The 14,774-nt window shown below is 43.6% G+C and overlaps 1 protein-coding gene across 2 annotated transcripts; it reads right to left on the bottom strand.

Annotated features, from left to right (window-relative positions):
* Positions 1 to 6,318: 6,318 nt before the first annotated feature.
* On the bottom strand, positions 6,319 to 11,109 carry MID1IP1 (MID1 interacting protein 1). Of its 2 annotated transcripts, none has more exons than XM_069065688.1 (2): positions 8,807 to 9,145; positions 6,319 to 8,475 (listed from the first exon to the last, which is right to left on the bottom strand). In XM_069065688.1, exon 2 carries the CDS (start codon positions 8,104 to 8,106, stop codon positions 7,540 to 7,542), a length of 567 nt encoding a protein of 188 aa, XP_068921789.1. In that variant the 5' UTR covers positions 8,107 to 8,475; positions 8,807 to 9,145; the 3' UTR covers positions 6,319 to 7,539. The 2 variants fall into 2 exon arrangements, with proteins under 2 accessions (XP_068921789.1, XP_068921788.1); XM_069065687.1 differs by having other exon boundaries at positions 8,104 to 8,475; positions 8,807 to 11,109.
* Positions 11,110 to 14,774: the final 3,665 nt, after the last annotated feature.

Here is a 14,774-nt window from a genome sequence, read left to right as displayed (position 1 = left end):
AGGAAGGAAGGAAGGAAGGAAGGAAGGAAGGAAGGAAGGAAGGAAGAAAGGAAGGGAGGGAGGGAGGAAGGAAGGTAGAAAGGAAGAAAGGAAGGGAGGAAGGAAGAAAGGAAGGAAGGAAAGGGAAGGGAAAGGTGAAGGCAGAAAAGGAAGGGGAGGAGAAAAGAATGGAAGAAAGGAGAAAGGGGAAGAAAGGAAGGAGGGAAGGAAAGAAACAAGCATTTATTAAGTACCTATTATATGCCAGGTACTATGCTAAATGATATACAAATATGATATCATTTGACAGAGGTGAAGTGGCTTGCCCAGGATCACACAGCCAGTAAGTGATTGATTCTAAATTTGAACTTGGACCTTCCCATCTCTAGGCCCAGCTGTGCTACCTAGCTGCAGAAAATTTTCATTCTGCAGAATATTGCATGCACACACACAAACATATATATATATATACACATAGCTACACATACATGTGTGTTTATGTTATATATGTGTACACACAAACAATATATTATACACATGCCTACATTCCTATATTGAAGCATTTTTCAACATGTTAGGATGATTGTATATTGGAAGTTCATTCCCTACTCCCCAGGAGAAGCTCATTGAGTATTTGGAGAACATTCAAATCTTGAGGAAATCTATAATTCCTGGAAATGAGGGGGGGATTCAGAGATAAAATTCCTTGGGAAGATTCGTGCCTATATTAATTGGTTACTATCATATACTAACTATATTATCATATACTAACCAATCTCATTTTAATAGCTCCTCTTTGTCTTTTATTTTCACACCTAAAACTAGCTGAGGTCTTCCTTTGATTCCCCAACAAAACCTTCAATGTCCAAATAACCCCATAGCATTTAGCACATCATAGATAGAATCTTCCACTTCTTTTTTAGACTATCTCCAGTGGTTGGGGAGACATTCTATTCCCATGCCTATCATTTCCTTCAACAATTTATAGTATGCAGAGATCCCAAAGGGTAGATTCAGCATCAGAGATATCAGATCACTCCTTGCACCATGCTGGAACTGCTCCAAAAAGAGGAGGCCTCCCCAACACAAATCAAAGATGGGACTAACATATAAAGGGAAAGCAAGGAGGGGAAAAAATCATTTATTTAACATCTAGTATTTGTCAGAGGTTGTGCTAATTGAATATAAATATTTTCTCACTTCATCCTCACAGATATCCTGGGAAGCAGGGGCTATTATTATCATCCTTTTAACCATTGGGGAAACTGAGGTGGAGCTTAAGTGAGTTTCCCACAGTCATACAGCTATTAAGTGTCTGAAGCCAGATTTGAACTTAGATCTTTCTGACTCCAGGCCCAGTACTCCATCCACTATAACACCTAGCTGCCAAAACTATCTTTGGAAGCTGCTATGCTATCACTCTTACCTAGAGCATGACTTGGAGGACTGCAGCATCCCACTCCCATCTCTAGCCCCTCTGAGGTGTTGGTCAGCTATGCAGATCGCCCATGAATAAATCTCTTCTGGACATGTAAGACTTCAATAAGGATTTTCTCCTTTTCTCTTGCATAGTTCTCATGCTGAACTATCATATAATCATTCATTTGGAGAAGACTTTGTTGCCAAATATACGGACTGAAAAGGGTAGAAGAAACTATGCCGTGTCCTAATTTTAAAACTGAGTTTATAATCCACAGAGATCCCCTACTCAATTGCTTTAATAACTAGTCCTAATTTAGAAAGTCTCTATTTCTTAAAAGCCTTAGTTTCCTCATCTATAAAATGGAGATAATACTCAAAATACCTACTTCTCTTTCCTCACATGAAAGTGCCTTAAAGCACTAAAAGGTGATTTGTGTACTTTTTTTTCCTGTTCTTAAGAGATACTGGGGTAACATAACCATTAGGCACTAGCAGAGTAGTTAATGTTTGAAAAATTTTAAATAATATACAATTAATTTTTTTTGGAGGGCAGTTGGGTTAAGCAACTTGCCCAAGGTCAGATGGCTAGTAAATGTTAAATGTCTGAGACCAGATTTGAATTCAGGTCCTCCTGACTCCAGGGCTGGTGCTCCACCTAGCCATCCCCTATATACAATTAATTTAATGATTTTGTCTTTCAATAAGACACATGAAACCCAATAGTTTTTTTTTCATACTCCAGTTGTTTGTTATTACTTGGAGTTATAAATAGACTCAATACTTAAAAAAAAAGTTTCCATCATTTTTTTAAAACTCCAACATATCTAGAAGCTTTTAATTCACATTTTTTTTTCAAATAACTGACCTAGATATTTTATATTAGATATTGGATCTCCTTATCTATTATTACAACTAAGACTACATTTCTCTGCTTCTTCATCTATGCTAATAAACTTAGCCAGTCACTATAAAACAATGTTTTGCACCTGGGCACTAAAATGGGGGATGAGAGGTATACTTTCTGTCGCCACAATTATCTCCTGCTTTACCTTAAGGAGATACACAGGGCAACCACCCCAGCCCCCATAGGGCCCTATCATCATGGCACCCCATCTTTCAGGATCTACCTCTACCTTCCCAAACACATAAAGGGGTGAGGATGTGTTCTGAGGCACGTGCCCCCCCACCCCAGAACACCTAATGTGAATATCCTGTGTGATCTCCCTTCCCTTCAAGCCCCTTAATTTTCTCTTATTAGAGCTACCTTGATATACCTCTGTGTAATAATAGTAATTAAAAATGAACATCTAAAAAAAGTAACAAGATCCAAGATTCTATGAGATCCTGCCAGATTTAAGCCCTGAATTTATCTTTTGAAAAAGGATCTTCTCTTGGGGTGGCTAGAAGGCCCAGTGAATACAGCAGTGAATAGGCCCTGGAGTCAGGACGACCTGAGTTTAAATTCAACCTCAGATATTTAACACTTACTAGCCGTGTGACCTTGGGCAAGTCACTTAACCCCAATTGCCCTGCCTTCCCCCTACAAAAAGAAAGAAAAAAAAGGATCTTCTCCAGGGGCAGGCAGGTGGCACAGTGGATAGAGCTCTGGTTCTGGACCAGAGTTCAAATCCAGCCTCAGATACTTTAACTTGGTGACTGGGTAAATGATTTAACTGCTTTCTGCCTCAGTTTTCTAAGCTGTGAAATGAAGATAATAATAGTAGCTAACTCCCAGTCAGGAGTTGTGAGAATAAAATATGTGCCAAGCATTTTGCAAATCTTGACAAAGACTGCTACCTATTATCTTCTCAGCCTCCTCTCTTCCCTGAAAAAATAATCACTTTGTAACTCAACTGCTTGATTCTGTAGCTATTAGCTAATTCAGGGCACCTAACTAGTACCTCTAATAAGTAATAACTTCCACTGTAAAAAATGAAAATGTTCTGTAGCATATATTGTTGCTGAGTCATTTCAGCCGTGTTCAACTCTCCATGACCCCATTTGGGGTTTTCTTGGTAAAGATACTGAAGAGCCGTTTCCTCTCCAGTTCATTTTACAGATGAGAAAACTGAGGCAAACAGGGTTAAGTGACTTGCCCAGGGCCACACAGGTAGTAAGAAACTGAGGCCAAGGCCAGCCCTCTAGCCACTAGCTGCCTTTAGGCATATATTTAGTTTCTGGGAAAAAACACACTCACATTCTCTAGTAATGCAAAAATTTTACAGATTAGAAAGGATAACTGAGAACCAATGTGACATAAAAAATTTGAAATTGTCATTTGAAATCTAAATAAATTTCTACTTTTATAGGCAAAACCTAAGGTCAGCTTTCTTCATTCAGTAAACCCTTAGTGCTTACCAGGTGCAAGGTTCTATGATACATTATGAAAAATGTTCAGATTTTTTGCCTCATCCAAATAGTCATGTTAGTTCGGGGGTTAACCAGGTTCTAATCTAAGTAACTAGCTCTGCTGATTGGGGTCCCTGAGCTCTTTCCATTCCAAACTGCTGCAGGATACATCTGCCATCACACAAGGGCAGCTTCAATTGCCATGTATTCCGTTTTCAAAGTATGGTATATAAAGTGCTTGGAGAGTCGTCTGGATAAGCCCCTCTGAAATGAAGTCACTTATTTTGGAGCTTTAGAAATAACACTCATGTTAAAACTGCTTGAGAAATTTTAAAGTCTCCCGTTTCAAGAGACAAGCGGTTCTTTAAAACAACTTGGCTCACAGTCGAGTGGAATTTTGTTATCTAAACCAGAGAACTATTTTTAAAAAGGATAATCCAGAAACTACTAATAATTTTGGAGAGTAGTTATGGGAAGAACTGTAAGGGATGGTAAAGGAAGCATGAAAGTAGCAGTGGGGAGAGCACTGGACGGAGAAGGAGGTTTTGCTGTTGCTTAGTCTTTTTTTTTTTCCAGTCGTGTTCAACTCTTCCCCCAATTTGGGGAAAGATACTGGAGTGGTTTGCCATTTTCTTCTCGAGATCATTTTAGAGATGAGGAAACTGAGGCCAACAGGGGTAAGTGACTTGCCCAAGGTCTGAGGTCAGATTTGAGCTCAGGAAGATGAGACCTCCAGACTCTAGGTCTGGCACTCTATCCGAGAATTCAATCTAGCCTCAGATCCACTTAACCACTGTTTGCCTGGGTTCCTACATCTGTAAAATGGGGGGAGATAATAATAGCTTTTACTTCCCAGGACAGTTATAAGGATCAAGTGAGATATTTGTAAAGCAATTTGCGAATATCAAAGCACTATATATTAAAGCCAGCAATGTTAAAGTTCAGGAAACTCAAGGCTCAAAGAGAATGACTTGCCCAAACCTTGATTTTACTACAAATCTAGTGCATTTTCGGCTCTTATGCCCAATGACATTCAGAAGTTTGTATTTTAACAATCATACTACTTTATCAAAGCTTACTTTCTGTTTCCTTCATGAATAATACACATTTTAATGTAGTTTTTCCCCCTTAAGAATAACCTAAAAGATTGTGGGAAAAAAAAAAGTATTTAAAACACAAAACCCAAACCCTTTTAGGCTTTTATCCCATACTGTTCCATTAAATTCCCACCATTCCATCTAATTTTATTCCATGTCTTTTCTCCTCTCTGAACAGGGACATTAGATTACCTTGGTTCCCACACCCCCACCCCTCATTAGACATTCTATCGTCAAAGGACCATTGACCTAGACTTGGAAGGACCTTAGAAGTTACTTAGTTTCATCCAACCCCTTCAATTTAAAGATAAGGAAACCAGGGCCCAGAAAATCATGACTTGCCCGAGGCCACATAAGCCAGGATTTAAACTCAAGTCCTAAAGTCCCAAGTTCATCTTTTCTTTCCACTGTGCCACATACTTCCTTCCAATCTGTATATACTGTTCATGCTCACGGGGCCTGTTTTTTGATAATTCTCAGTTTTGCTCTTCTCACTTTTTAAAAAAGTTGATCAAGGAGAACACAAATGTTAAAGGTGCAGACCTTGCAATTTGGCCTACTCTGACATCATTACTGAATAACTGCATAGGCTTTTTCTGCTTTCATGCCATTAAAAAAAAATCCTCCCCTTCTTCCTGACAACGACTAGTAAAGCTGTAAGATAAGGTATCCATATCACCAAGTCTTCTTAATGAAAAAGTTACATGTAACCAAGAATGGTTTCATGACTTAATATTAAGTCTGTAATAGTTGATCTGGCAGTTCATTTACCCAGCCCCCTCTAAATTCAAAACTAAGAAAAATGAAGAAACTAATTCCCCACCTTTGTTCTATAATGAAAACAATGGCATTTAAGAAACATTTCCAAGACATCTACTTGCCTGGTTAATCCTATGTTGGTTCTCCTCTGGAGTCAGCCAAAATGAAAAGGGAGGGAACTCTTTAGTAACTTATTAAACCCGAATCTTTTTGGTGGGGAGGAGGAATATTTTACTTACTAGTTTAAAAAAAAAAAGGCCACATCTTTTAAAAGTACATTAAAATTATCTTTCAAGCTCAACCTTAAAAAATGCTGTAAGACTTTCAAAGTATGTGCCCTGGTTATCTGATGTCAATTCCATTTAAACTCAGTATCTTTAAAGTAAGTGACATGTCAGCATTCTTTAGAACTTATTCTTCAGCTGGCAGAAAATATACCTCCCCAATTTTATACAGAGACCAAGAAACAAATGCCTAGAACTGTCAGTTAAAAGTTTTCAAAACATGAAAGTCAATGACCTAGACAGCTAGTTACTGATAATTAATACATGGATTGTACCAAATTCCTTTTAGCTCGTTTCTTTTTTGTTTTAAATGTCTGTACCATACTGTAACTCCAAATATCTGGCAAACAAAAGCCTGAATGCAGATTTCTAGAAATACCTGCTTACTAAATAAAACTAGGCACTTAAAAAGATAAATAGCCAGCACCTTTTGATACCAGAGAAAAAAATAAAATTTATTGTTGCTTTAAAAATATCAATTAAAATTATTTAGTTTATTATTGAAAACTAGTAATTCGTGGGATTCAAGGGTTTTATGTCAACAAAAAGTTTTGTCAAGATTAATACATTTGCTTTTTTCTTTTAGAATATATTCTACATCTGGATAAAAAAAGTTTTTAAATAAATGTATACATATACAACACTGGAACCCTTCATCTTTCTATTTAATATATAGAATTATCAGTTGGTTCCATTTGGAAAACAAGTCCACTTTTATCACAACAATTTTTATTATTCTCATTGGCTTAGTTGCAGCCTCCCCTTTTACGAGCTAGCAAAGTTACCAGCTTTAGAAATGGACAACAGTCCTCGGGTGAGGGCGCAGGAGACAAATGTGGGAAGAGGTTGGAGCGGAAATTGCACACCCTAACGTGAGAAAATTAATTAAAAAGTAGTACCGGTTATTGATAGACCCGTGCTCTGTTTTGTGCGTTTTGTCACAAGGGAATTAGCTGCAGTTTCAGAGCACCAGAAAAAGAGAATCAGAATACTTAAAGACAGGGCTATTGTTACAAAAAAGAAAAAAAAAGTAGTGCAAAACAGGAAAAACTGATGCAATCTTCAAGCAGCCCTGCTGCCGCCACAACCAGAAGCAGCGGCCAGCGCCGCCACGCCTTGGAGTGCTTGAGCTTCATTCCGTGCAGCCCCTAAATTGTGAGATAACTCTGCTGCAGGCAGGTCCCCTGGCTTCCTCCGAACACTCCTTTTGCTCCCCAGAAAGGGGAAGGAGGTGGAGGCGGTGGAATAAATGACTTAGGAAGGAACAGACTGAAGGCGGTCAAATCCAAACAGTTCTAGGACAACTCCAGCCAAATACACAATTGCAATAATTCCTTCCACGAAGTATTGTCTTCTGCTGCTGTCATATTTCTCCTCCGCCTATTATGCACCTCCGCCCCCCAAAAAACTTCCCTAGGACACCCCAGCCTGCGAACCAGACACAGCACCACCCCCCTCAATCCCTCCCACCCCAATTCGCTTGCTCGTTTCCCCCCTTCCCTCGCAGCCTTGCCCTTCATTTACAGACGCCCCACCGCGCAGGAAGAAATCATATTTAGGAGAGAAAAGAGGGGAGAGAAGAGAGGAGAGGAAAGAGAAGCGCGCGGAAGAGGAGCCGCCAGGCCCGTCCCCCTGCCGCTTCTTCGGTATCAGTGGCCCCAGTTGCCGAAGCCGATCTCCTGCTTGTATCTATTAGTGAGGATGTTGGCTTTCCGGGTGAGTTTGGAAAGCACCATGTGCAGTCCCCGGAGGTGATAGTGAAACTGCTTCTCCAGGTCCTCCTCCCCGCCTTCTCCATCCTCCAGTAGGCTCAGGTCCATAAGAATGTCCTTGGGTTTCCAAGTGCCGGTGGGGGTCTCGTCGCCCTGCTGGGGAGTCTGCTGCAGGACGCCCCACTCGATGTCGTTCCGGATGGACTTGAGCAGCATGTAGTGGCTATACATGTCCCGGCTAGGCGAGAAGAAGGTTCCGGCGGCACTGCCGGGGCTAGGGGGACCCCCGTCTCCCAGTTGGGGATCTCTCTCCTCCAGGCAGCTGCCGTTGCCTCCGACCACCACCCCGACCCCTGCATCCAGCTCCTGCTCCAGCAAGGGCACGTCCCGCAGGAGGCTTGGCAGCATCACGGTCTGGTCCATGTTATTCACCGCCCCGATGAAGCGGTTCATGGCATTGAAGAGGGAGTGCTTCTGGTTGTAGGTGTCGCAGATCTGCATCATGGTGGTCAGGCGGGAAAGGCGAAGAAAGGGAGGAAGGGCAGGCTAGGCAGCGAGAATGGGGTGCAAGGCTTCGGTCGGCTCGGGCGCTTGGCCTGGCCTCTGAGGTGTGAGAATGCTCCCGAAAACGCGAGTGGGCGCACACGACGACCCAAGAGCACACACCCGTACAGACAAGGTTTACAGGAGAGGGCAGATCAGCTTTGCAACAGGCCTCGTCCTGCAACTCTTCCTTCCCTAGTATGCCAGAGCCTCAGCAGGATGGGTGGTTCCTCCTGGGCCACAAGGAGCCTGGGAGCTCGCTGCAGCTGCGGAGGCGGGCGGCAGCAAAGACGGCAGAGGCAGCGGCAGGTAGTCGGCTGGCTGTACCGGCTAGATTAGGAGGGCAAAGGAGATGGCGATTACTCATCCGGGCGAGGGTGCCCTTGGTAGCCTCCTCCCCAACATGCACCTCCCCTCCACTCCACGTCTCCTCCTCCTTCCAACCCTATTAGCTCCCCTACTGCATCTGTTGCTAACTGACGGAAATCACTGGGTTCCCTGGGGTGCTGGGCCCCAGCTCTCCCTCTGTCCTCCCTTCATCCCAAGAGATGAAAGCCTCCATTCCCCAAAGGAGGAAAAAACTAAACTCCTGCGCTGGGGAATAAAGGCACCCACGTGCATGCACTGGAATGAGGGAGAAGGTAGGACGGCTTGCACCCACCGGTTGTCTTTTCCTCTGTACGCGGATTTCGGGCCAACTCAGTACCCCAGCTCTTGTCTGATGACTCGTGCGGTCAGTGGCCGGAGAGCGGCGAGTGGTGGTAGTGACATTGATCCCCTCCCCATGCCAGGTGCAGCTTTTATATCTGGGGAAAGATGTTACCGCAAAGGGGCCACCCCTCACGCCTCTCTTCCTCCCTCCTTCTTTGGCAACCCCGAGAGATAAAAGGCCCAACTCCCAGTGACCGCCAGTAACACTCGCAGGGCTCTTTCTACACCCGGGGGTGGGCGGGGTCCGGCAGGGCAGGGCACAGTCGAGCTGAGCTGGGAACCCGGGCTCCGCCTCTCGCCTGACTCCCGGCAGAGGGGGAAGGGGAAGGAGCGGAAAGCCGGCACTGCAGGTCCCCGCCCGGTTTGGGGCGGGAAGCAGAGTTGAGTGGCTGGGGCAGAGCGCGAGAGAGAGGAAAGGGGGGGAGAAAGAAATGGACGGCTGTGATAGAAGAAGGATTCCGGGATGGGGAGGAGAAGGAAGATGTCTTGAAGACAAAACTCCCAATTTAATGCGGAGTAGGAAGTTGCCTGGCGTGCGTACCCAGCCGTGGGAGTGAAATCCCAAGTCGGGGGGGTGGGGGAGAAGTATGAACGTGCTCGCAGCTCTAACTTTACTGCCCTGCCCCTCAGACATTGGCCTGAACCCCCTTTCCCACTGGCACTCGTCTGTCCTGGTCGGAAAGGAGCAGACTGGTCGGAGGACTGAGTAGGGCTTTGGGCTGTAGCAGTCCTGAGACGCCTTCTCGGTACACCCCCACTCCACCCTCCAACTTATTATTAGCTGCTGGTAGGAATAGATAGGCTTGGAGCGCTACCGTGGTTTCCATCTCGGGACGCTTATGTAAGAAGCAGAACGACCCTGGGCATGCCCAGTCCACGTGGAAAGCCACTCCATCTCCACATGCTGCTGCAACCTCCACTTGGTCATAATTCTTCTATGGTTCCCCCTCCTCCCCCCTACAGCCCTTCCCCCACAAGCATGGTCATTTCATCTTTCCAGATACTTCTCAGTGATTGGGTTTTTCCAAACCTCCAGCAACAGCTGCAGCTCCACAGTTTGACAGCTGGGTTGGACAGTATTTTTATAACTTGGACCAGAGACTTGAACTCTTCCCTCTACCCAGAAGGTTTGTACAGTTTACCTGTAGTCAAAGTCTATTTCTTTTTCCCGTCGGGGCTAGAGAACTAGATTAGCATGTGTCCTTTGGAGGAGATCAGGAGGGTGGGACTGGGATTTGGATGGGGGAATCAGGACGGTGGGGCTATACAGCATTGAAAAAAAGGTGCAAGACCATTAAAACGGGTTAGGGAACATTAAAAAAAAACAGGGAAATTATCAAAATGTTAAAAGTATCAGGATTTTTAAAACATCTCCCACTCCAGTGTGGGACTACTTCTGTGATAATTTGAAACCTTTTATAAAAGAGTGCGATTCTCTGGCAGGCTTTTTCTTCAGCCGTCTTAACCATTGATCCACACGACTTGAGCAGAGGACTGCATACTTAGGCCTTGTTAAACCTCTTACTTTCTATTTCAAACTGCAAATCCTCCCCACTGAAAAGTAAGAGATTTAGATCTGGTAGGGTCCTCAAGATAGCCTAGTCTAGTCTGTACCCTTTTGCTACCTGTGAGGAAACTGAGGCTTAGAAATAAAAGTTGTGACTTGTCCACACTTCCTAAGGCTGTCAGCACAGCTGAACCTATAAGGCCCCGACTCGAGTCCAAGGGACCATCTCAGGTCCTGTTTATCTTAAAATATATTTGCACTGCCCTAATGTTATCCCAAACAGAATTTTCTGCTATATTGATATGACTCGCAACCATACAGTATTTAAATGTATCTTTACGTATACTAAATGTTTTATTTCAAATCTTTAAATTCTTACTGATTCCTCCTACCTCGTCCTCCCAAAGCAATGGATCTTTATAAAAAGTGTAACTCAAACCATCTTGCCAAAAGAAGCCCACGCCCACAGCCAAATATTAAAAGTTATAACAGTTTAACGTCCCCCTTTTTGGAACCTTGACCCTAATTCTGAGTTTATTTCCTGCATGTATCTCTTGGTCCCCAGTTTACTCCCCATCTCTAGGTTACAAGATTTTCGGGCCCAGCCTCTAAGCGTTCCTTTAATGCAGAAAGATAAAAACGCCTCCAGCAACCTGCAAAACTTCCTCCCCTCCAAAGCACCAGATTCCACCCTCACACCACCCCTCCCTGGCTCTTGACCCCTGCTACAACAATGCAGAAAAGATCCTGGGCCAACCTTCTAATCCCAGCCCCGGGTTCCTGGCTTTCCAAATCACCCCACAGCCTCTCCTCTGGCCTCAGCCAATCAACACAAGTCAGTCGCGGGTGGTTATGCTAATGAAGCCCCTCTCCCCCAGCCAGTCAGAAGGCGCTTTTCTGCCTCTTCACCCTCCCCCTCCTTCCCTTTTCCTAGTGTCCTCTCTCACCCTCCTAGGCCCGAGCTGGCTCAGGCGTCCCTGGTAACGGGCGCAGTGCCAAGTCCTCCCCAGCCCAGGTCTAAAAAAACCAAAAACAACAACAAAACCTTTCCGAGGTCATGTGACTGCCGGAGGGTTGGCGGGGTGGGAGCGGGGAGGGGGGCGGGGGAGGTGGGGGCCGAGGTTGGGGTGGCCAGGCGATGACTTTCGGCCCGGAGGTGACCAGCGCTTGGGAGCGCGGGGGCATCTTGGCAGCGTTTTCCTCTCGCGTAGAAGACTGGCAGGAGGGTTGAGGAAATGCCCGACAGTAACACCCGGCTTTGTGCTCCGGGCCCGCCCCGAGCTCGTTTGTGCCTCCTTGAAAAGGGTCTTGAGTCAAGAGTCCCAGCAGCTTTTCAAAGATGGGGCTCCTCTGAGGATGAGGCTTGTATCCCAGCTCAGAAATGGGGGGGGGGGTCCCTACCCTGGTGGTTCTGCTTCTGGGAGTCTATCTCTGTCCTTTCGTCTTTCCACTGCCTCGGACCGCATGTTTAGATTAACTCTTCTGGGTCTCCCCCGTCCTCTTCTCTCTGTTTCTTAGTTTCTCTCTCCTTCCCTTCATCTGCGCCCTCTTCTTTCCTCCCCCTCCTCCTCTATCTCTTTTTCTCTCTCCCCCTCCCCCTTCCTCTCTATTTTCTCTTCCTCCTCTTTTGTGTGTCTCTTCCTCTCCCATACACATAAACACAATATTATAGAACGTCCTGTGTATTTAGAAACCATAGATAAATATGCATATCTTAAATTTACATAGTTTTTGGCATGCAGTTTCTGCCATTCAAATAAACCTTTGATGACAGGAACCACGTTTCTGCTTTTCTTTGTATCTGCAGCTCTTAGCTTTGGTCTGACCCACAGTAAACACTTAATGATTGCTTGTGGACTGACCCCCGGTGTCTCCGCAGTCACCCTTCTCTTGCGTGTCTCTCAGGCTCTCTCCACTCCCTTTGACTGTCTCCTTGTCTTCGGTCTCTCTTTTCTCATATTTTCTCCACTCCTTCCGACTCTGACAGCTGTCTCTTTTCACTCCCTCTGTCTTCCTAGTCTTTCTCCATCTTCTTTGTGCCTTATTCCTCTCACTTTCTCTGACTCTTCTTTACCTTTCTATTCCTCTGTGTGTCCTTTTTGTCTTCTTCCCTCCTCCCCCTGTGTCCTCCACTGCCTGACCCAGTCTTTCCTCTGTCTCTTCTTTGAATTTCTGTGTCTCTTTCCACTTTTGTCTTTCTGTTTCACTGTAATCTTTAACGGGTTTTTTTTTTCTCTTTCTCCTTTCCTCTCTGGCCATCCACCCTTGCCTTCAGACTTCAAGAACCAAGAAATCAACAAGATATATTGGGTTATCTTGGCACAAATTGACAAGTTTACCGCCTCTACCACTTCTCCCCCCACCCCAAATCTCACACAACCGTCATTTTGAATATGTTCAAATTTACCCAGAATGAAACAAAACAATAAATACACTGACAGGGTAATAACTCAAATTTATGTAGTACTTTATAAGGTATTATTTATTCACCCCCTTGTGCAGATGACAAAGCAGATTGTGACTTTCAGAGCCACTTGGCAAGTAGGTATAAGAGATGGTGTTTGAACTCCAGTATGATGATTTCAAAACCAAGGCTTTCTACTACATCTGCTCTGGCAATGACTTTCAGAGCCACTTGGCAAGTAGGTATAAGAGATGGTGTTTGAACTCCAGTATGATGATTTCAAAACCAAGGCTTTCTACTACATCTGCTCTGCCACTTTTAGACTGCTCCATCTTTCTCCCACTCAAGAGTAGCAGGAGGGATTCTGTAATTCCCAGTGTAACAGACCAACAGCCTCAGTATTTCAAACCAGAATGACCTGATGTTCTGGATGAATCTGAGAAAATTCCAAATTTGGATCTGTTGTCCTGCTTGGGGAAGTGTCTCAGAAATGTCTTCCATTGACTAAATTGCTTCTTTTCCTGGAAGAAGATAAAGCAGAATTACTTCTCTCTAGCATGCCATTCTTTAAAATTACACTTTCAACCCTGAAGTTGGGACTGGCAACCATTCACATCACACCTGTCCTTTCAGAAATTGCCTTGCAGTGATCTGAAGGGAGGAGAGTGTGCCAAGGCTGAGGAGCCCCAAGGGGGTACATTCTTCCCCTAACCCCCTACTTGTAGATACAGTAGGTTCTGGTACTGGCTTATTTGGGATATTGTTCTTATTCTTGACTCCTCCCTACTGAGGCAATTTACTATCCTCGAGTAGAGAGGAAAATGTTTGTCTCTGGGGCCCCCCAAACTGTGTAGAGAATGAAGTTAGAAAATTTAGATATAATAGTTGATAATGAGAGTTACACTGCATTTCTGCATGACTCTTGACTCTAGATGTCCTAATTTATCTTTCAAAAAATTCCATAATGGACTGACACTACAACCAATAAAAAGAGGGGGATGGGACAGGGAAGTCTATTCTTCCCCTATTGCCCTGTGTGTCAAATCTGTAGGTTTAGATTCCTGGAATTTAAAAAAAAAAATGAAAAACAAAGATATTTTTCCCTACAGATTTTTCAAATTATTATAGGAGAAAATGCCATATTCCTATTTCAGAGCTTTAAAACTAATCAGAAGCATAGAAAAACTCAGCTTAAGTGTTGATCAAAGTTGTATTATATCGTAAACAAAACACTCTGGTGGGCAGGCAATAGCAATGGCATTCCTAAGTCTTCTTGGAGTTTAACATTTTAAAGAATCAAGTAATTTTAGAGCTTGAAAGTACCTTAGTCTTATCCATTCAAACTCAGAGGGGCTAAGTGATTTGCCTTAAGTAAAAACTGTAAGTAGCAAAGTTAGAACTAGAATTTAAGTGCCTTCACTTTCAATCTGACGGTCCCACCCTTTTTTTAATATAAATGTTATTGGTATCTTTTGTTTCTACATTGCCTAAATTTCTGCATCTCTCCCTCACCCCCTCCCAAAGAGCCATCCCTTATAATAAGACTTTTTTCTAATAGGACAAAAAAAAATAAATTAAGCAAAATCAATTGATACATCCATTCAAGTCTGACTTCATATTAAGTGTCCCACATCTACTGCTTTACACACACACATAAACACACCCCAAGCACATACATACTTAACCTCTGGAAAGGAATGAGGAAAGTATTTTCTCATATTTCTTCTTTGGGCAGCTTGCTATTTATAATTTTGCAGTATTCACTTTTAATTGCTTTGTGGTGGTTCTTTCCATTTTCATTCTTGCAGTCATTGATTCTCCTTATTTCATTTTTCATCATTTCATATAAATCTTTCCATACTTCTCTGTATTCATCACATACATCATTTCTTAGAGCACAGTAATAAACCATTACATTCATGTTCCACAATTTGTTTAAACATTCCATAATCAGTTGGCATCTACTTTGTTTTCAGTTCTTTTATACCACAAAAAGCAATATTAAAA

This window comes from Petaurus breviceps, unplaced genomic scaffold, assembly GCF_028583685.1.
Source record: "Petaurus breviceps papuanus isolate PSGF00001 unplaced genomic scaffold, PetGlider_PUasm1.0 90700, whole genome shotgun sequence".
Lineage (NCBI taxonomy): Eukaryota > Metazoa > Chordata > Mammalia > Diprotodontia > Petauridae > Petaurus > Petaurus breviceps.
This window is presented reverse-complemented; position numbering and strand designations above follow the sequence as displayed.